This window comes from Bubalus bubalis, chromosome 12 (assembly GCF_019923935.1).
Source record: "Bubalus bubalis isolate 160015118507 breed Murrah chromosome 12, NDDB_SH_1, whole genome shotgun sequence".
NCBI classification, from domain to species: domain Eukaryota; kingdom Metazoa; phylum Chordata; class Mammalia; order Artiodactyla; family Bovidae; genus Bubalus; species Bubalus bubalis.
Genome location: NC_059168.1, coordinates 7,355,614 through 7,361,613, shown reverse-complemented (window position 1 = coordinate 7,361,613; position 6,000 = coordinate 7,355,614). Strand labels below are relative to the sequence as shown.

The window sequence follows — 6,000 nt, the reverse complement described above, 5'->3', positions numbered from 1 at the left end:
TAACAGATTAAATCTCCAATAACATATCAGATTATGCTCTGTCAATTTGCTAACAAGAGAGATTGAATGACTTGAATAAGAAGGAGAAAAAAGACTAGTTACTGGGGGAGTTTCCAGGTGGCTCAGTAGTAAAGAATCTGCCTGCCGGTTCAGGGGCCACAGGAGACTAGGGTTCCATCCCTGGGTTGGAAGATCCCCTGGAGGAGGAAATGGCACTCCACTCCAAGTATTCCTGCCTGGAGAATCCCATGGACCTAGGAGCCTGGTTGGCTACAATTCATGGGGTTGCAAAGAGTCGGACATGACGAAGCATGATTGGGGGATGCCAGAGTGTCCCATAAGGGGCTGACCTGAGCAACTGAGGCTCAGGGGGACAGAACCCAGCTGTGTCTGGAAGCCTCAGCATCTTAAGGGATGGGCTGCTGTTCATGGGACTCAGAGGCCATGGCATCAGACAGCAATGTCTCTGTGTTTCAGATCTCCTCTTCTTGGCAGTAGCATCTTTCTGCACCCACTGAACCAGAAACCTGCTCTCTGCATCAGCAGCTGCGGCCCAGGGGCATTGCCAGTGGCCCTCCTGTGCATCAGGATCGTCCCTGGAAAAGGAAATGGTTGTGACTCGGGGGACCATGGAGAGGTATCTATTGTAAGTAAGTGAGGACCAGGTACCAGGTGTTTCGCTACATGATGACGTCACCTGACTATGACGTTAAGTCCATTCTCTATGAAACACACAGATGCACAGCAGGGAAGGGGCAAGATAAAAATACATCTTTAAGAAGAACATGATATGAGTGATGCACCCTTTGGATTTAAAGGTAGGACAGACTCGAGGTCAGAGATGTATGTGACAATGGTCCCCAACAAAATCCGGAGTGTATGTCAGTCACGTCGTCCTGGACCCCCATACTCGACAACTCCGAGGGCATGGATCAGGCACGGGGAGCTGGAACTGGGGTTTGGGGCGCGCTCCCCAGCAACTCAGGAGTCTCTGAGGCAGGAAGCCAGACCAGTCACCCTGCCAACAAGCAATGCAAAAAAAAGCAGCAGACAAAAGAGACAGTGCAGGCTTTGGAAATGGCACTGACACTTCAGGGATGTGCTTGGAAATGGACGACCGTGGCTAAGAAGTCGAGGTGAGTCCCACAGTTCAAGGTCAGGGAAAGGGGACATCACCATCACACGGAACAAAGAGAGCAGAAAGGACACTGATCCATAGAGATAATGAGCTTGCATTGGTGTCGAGCAGGACTTCAGAGCACAGACCGTCAGGAGGCGTTTGGACCCAGATGAGCAAAGCATGTTATCATCCTAGAGGTTGTAATTTATACATGGGTAATAACGTATGAACAGAATCTATTCAAAATGAAATTAAAGTATTAAGATAATAATGAAATCTAAACAGTATCTCAGCAATGCATCTGGATTCAGATGTAACTAACCATACGAGGTGCCTTCATGAATATTATCTTATTTAACCTTCACAATTACCCTGTCATGGAACTGCGCTTCAAAGCTCTAAATTATGTAAATTGTCCAAAGTAACACACATGTCGGGTGGAGAAGCAAGAATCTGAACCCAGAGTTTGAATTCCTGAGTTCTCTCTGTAACATCTTTGTGCGTGCCTGCTAAGTCGTTTCAGTCATGTCTGCCTCTTTGGGACCCTGTGGACTCCAGCTCACCAGCCTCGTCCGTCCATGGGATTGTCTAGGCAAGAACACTGGAAGGGGTTGCTATGCCCTCTTCCAGGGGATCTTCCTGACCCAGGGATTGAACCCGAGTCTCTTACACCTCCTGCACCGGCAGGCAGGTTCTTTACCACTAGTGCCGCCTGGGAAGCCCATAACATCATCACTCCTTCCCATTAAGAAACAAACAAAATGTGTATATGGACAATCAGCAAATAGGAGGAACACAGTTACAGACACTGGGAAATGTGGCCATCTCCCTTGTTAGTGTCCCTGTGGGCGACTAAGTTTCTTAAAACTTAAAAATCCAGGTGAACGAAAGAGATCAAAGACAGCAGCCACTGCAGATTCCCAGCCTCAGAGTCAGCGAAGGCAGTGTTTCCAATTCCTCCGAGTCACTGCCGTGGCCTGGGTACGGTTATGGCTCAAGGTCTTTGGTTGGCAGCTCAGCTAACGTGCAGCTGCTTCTCCTCTCCCTAGTTCAATAATGACCCCTGCTGGGAAGAAATCATGGCTCAGTCCCACCCTCCTCCCATGAGAGCTCCTGCAGGGCCTTGGTGGGGGCAGGAAAGTGGGGTGGGGGGGTCTCCCCGCTCCTCCAACGGCAGCTGCTCATCAGGTGAGGGTGAGGTTCTTCAGGACGAAGATTCACACCCACATTCTGGTGCCCTCTGAGCTGGGCGGGTTCCAGCCAGGTCCCAAACCGGCAGGATCACCACCGGCCCCACCCCCGCCCCAGGACTGGCAACTGGAGGGGACACAGCTGTGTCCTTGGACAGCTCTCTCCCTGGCCCCTGTGTGCAGACACCAGTCCCCTCCGTCACACCCCAGCCGTCACACCATCCTGGGGTCCCCAGGATACTGTACTTAACAACAAAGTGAAATTGGAAAAAAGAAGTCCCTCGGCGTAACTGAGAAGATGACTTCCGCAGAAAGTGCCAAAATGTTTTAGAAATACACAGCAGACAACAGAGTCGCTGCATATTTCACCAGGCAGGATCGTAATTTATGTGATGTATTTTTAACTGTGAGAGGTGATGGGGGAAACCACTTAAATTTCATGTGAGTTGAAGATTTGTCAGTTACGCAGTTCCTGTGGTGGCAGATCTGGAAAATGTTAGAAGGACTGAGCGATTACCCACAGAGTGTGCCTACAGCCGGAGCTCTTATTTGGACTCTGACTCCCCCTGTTGTCGGGAATTCACTTCTTTCTGGGAATAGTTTGCTTTCTGTGAAAGAAATTGGAATTTTACCTTGTCTGTCAAACATTCTTTTTTTAAATCACCTCTCTCCCACCTTAGCTTTTATCCTTCAGGTCTCTATGTCAGCCTCTGTGTGATGCTGAGATGGCCCGGCCACTAACCCTATTCTTTGTGCCCAAATAGCATCTTCCCAACTCAGAAAGTGGGCTTCCCAGGTGGCTCAGACGGTCAAGAATCTACCTGTAATGCAGGAGACCTGGGTTCAATCCCTGGGTTGGGAAGATCTCCTGGAGAAGGAAATGGCAACCCACTCCAGTATTATTGCCTGGGAAAGCCCATGGACAGAGGAGCCTGGCGGGCTACAGTCCACCGGGTCACAAAGAGTCGTACATGACTAACTAAATACAACTCAGAAAGATTGAGAAAGATGCTTGTGTCCAACTTGGTCCCTGCCCCATCTTAGGGGGACAGGAGCAGTCAACAGGTCTGGACTGCCCCCCTTCCCCCCTGCCAACACACACAGACAGAAGAGTTATGTTGGAATAAACAGCCTTTAGTTCGTCCCTGTGGAGAAGACAATGGCACCCCACTCCAGTACTCTTCCCTGGAAAATCCCATGGACGGAGGAGCCTGGTAGGCTGCAGTCCATGAGGTCGCTAGGAGTCGGACCCGACTGAGAGACTTCACTTTCACTTTTCACTTTCATGCATTGGAGAAGGAAATAGCAACCCACTCCAGTGTTCTTGCCTGGAGAATCCCAGGGACAGGGGAGCCTTGTGGGCTGCCGTCTATGGGGTCGCACAGAGTCGGACACGACTGATGCGACTTAGCAGCAGCAGCAGCAGCAGCAGCAGTTCGTCCCTGGAATTGGTGCTTTGAGTACTGAGGCTACAACAATCAGGAAACACTAGCCTCTTAAGCCTCGGGGACTTCACGCTGAGACACACACAAGGACAGAACTCTGCTGTCTCAGGCTGCCCTGGTCCTCCCCGCCCCCACCCCAGTTCCCACCACCCTTCCAGACAGGCTCAACACCCTTTTGGAAAGATACCGGGTTTCCGAGGGAAAATTTTCATTATAGATGAAGCGAGCCCTCTAGTGGCCATTTTGCAAGTTACAGCCTCTATTTTAAGATTTCAAGGGGGTGAGTTCAATTTCTTCTTTCTTCTAAAGAAGCACCCAGAGCTAGTTCTCTCTGTGAACGGATGGAATTCCATTCCTTTTTACTCCTTTCCTTTCCCCAAACAATTCTACTCTCCTTTCCCCAGTGTGCAGCATCCCTGAGGATCTTTTTGTCCGTTGTAATCCCTGCAACTCACTCTCACCCATCAGTCTGGGGTCCTCCGTCCCCGTGCTTTTCTCTGCTGGAGAGTCGCTGGTGTTCTGACTGCACAAGCCGCGTGCTGAGAACAGCGATACCACACAGGCAGCCGGACTAGCAAGCCCTTCTTTGACTAGTTTGGCCATGAGCTACAGCTACCGTGCATTTCAGTTTCAAGGTGTTCCAGTATTTACCCGCAAAGTCACACTGTTTGCCATGCTGGTCATATGTAACACTTCTCCTTTTGTAGCGCTCCAAACAAACTGAAAAGGAGCATTTTGACTGTTTAGGACAGGATGCTGGGGATGACGTGAATTTGCCAGGAGCAAAGAAATCATATATCAGTGCTGACTCAGGTGGGCTGCAGGTCGCTCCAAACCATTTAAGTCAACAAAGTAGATCCATCCAGCCTCTTAAAACAGCTATGGGGTCTTTTTTGGGATCCTAATCAGCCAGAAAATGGCATGTATTTAGCATCCACGTTTTATGCCATGTGAAACAAACATTAAATACAAAGGCAAAAAGAAAACTCCTGGTGACCAAAGTGCTCATGGTCAGATAAAGAAGAGAGAAAGATAAACAGGTGGAAATCGACTGAGAAGCTGAGCCCATCAGAGATATGAAACAAAAGCACCGTCACTTCAGGTTCTTTGAGTTTCTATGGAGTTCTCCCAACAGTAAGTTCTGTTCCCCCCGCAGATGGAATCCAGGGCTTGGTTCATGCACTTTTGAGAGGATGAGCCATCCTGGACTCCTCTCCCCTCACTTCTCACACCCACGATGTATCTAAATCTATCCTCTGCTGCCCTTTGTGTGCCAGTGGCTTGGCTGTGCTCTCAGAGTCTGCCTGAACAGCTGAGACACTCTTCTGGGCTCAGGTCCCCACAGTCATTTCGCCCCAGGCTCCCCATTCTCCACAGATCCCTGATTCTAAGATTCCCCTGCAGACCCCATCAGGGACCTCCTCATCCTCTGCACCAGTTTCCAGAGTGCACTCAGGATTCTGACACCTTAAGACGTCGCTGCCAGGGCTTCCCTGATGGCTCAGCGGTAAAGAGGCCGCCTGCCAGGGCAGGAGCCGCAAGAGACACGGATTCAATCCCTGGGTCGGGAAGATCTCCTGGAGGAAGAAATGTCAAGCCACTCCAGTCTTCTTGCCTGGAGAATCCCACGGACAGTGGAGCCTGGTGGGCTGCAGTGCATGGGGTTGTAAAGAGTTGGACACAACAGAGCAACTGAGCATCTCTGCATATGAATCAGCATTTCTTACTACTGATCTCCGGAGAAGGCAATGGCACCCCACTCCAGTACTCTTGCCTAGAAAATCCCATGGAAGGCTGCAGTCCATGGGGTCGCTGAGGGTCGAACACGACTGAGCGACTTAAACTTTCACTTTTCACTTTTAAGCATTGGAGAAGGAAATGGCAACCCACTCCAGTGTTCTTGCCTGGAGAATCCCAGGGACAGGGGAGCCTGGTGGGCTGCTGTCTATGGGGTTGCACAGAGTCGGACACGACTGAAGTGACTTAGCAGTAGCAGTACTACTGATCTCACTGTGAAGGAATTTGTGCCCATGAATAGCAAGCAGGAGACTGCAGCTAAAGCAAGTCCTAGTGTGGAGATGACTCAGGCCCCCACCCCCAAGCCCTGAACCAGCACATCCCCACCTTCTGCTCAGCTCCCCTGCTGCTCCGGGAACCCCATGACTCAGGCGGGTTCTGGGATCCCTCAAGTTGGCCTCCAGGGCCCCGGGGTCCCACAGAGCCCGCTCCCAGCATCATCATCACA

The 6,000-nt window shown here is 50.6% G+C and overlaps 1 protein-coding gene across 1 annotated transcript in view; it reads right to left on the bottom strand.

Moving 5' to 3' along the window:
* Nucleotides 1–217: 217 nt before the first annotated feature.
* The window catches only part of TMEM182 (transmembrane protein 182), a 65,974-nt gene continuing 60,191 nt past the window's right edge, over nt 218–6,000 (bottom strand). Inside the window, exon 5 of the mRNA XM_044925722.2 lies at nt 218–596. Within this exon, the coding sequence (XP_044781657.2) occupies nt 451–596 (146 nt within the window). The 3' untranslated portion in view covers nt 218–450. The remainder of the gene's footprint in view (nt 597–6,000) is intronic.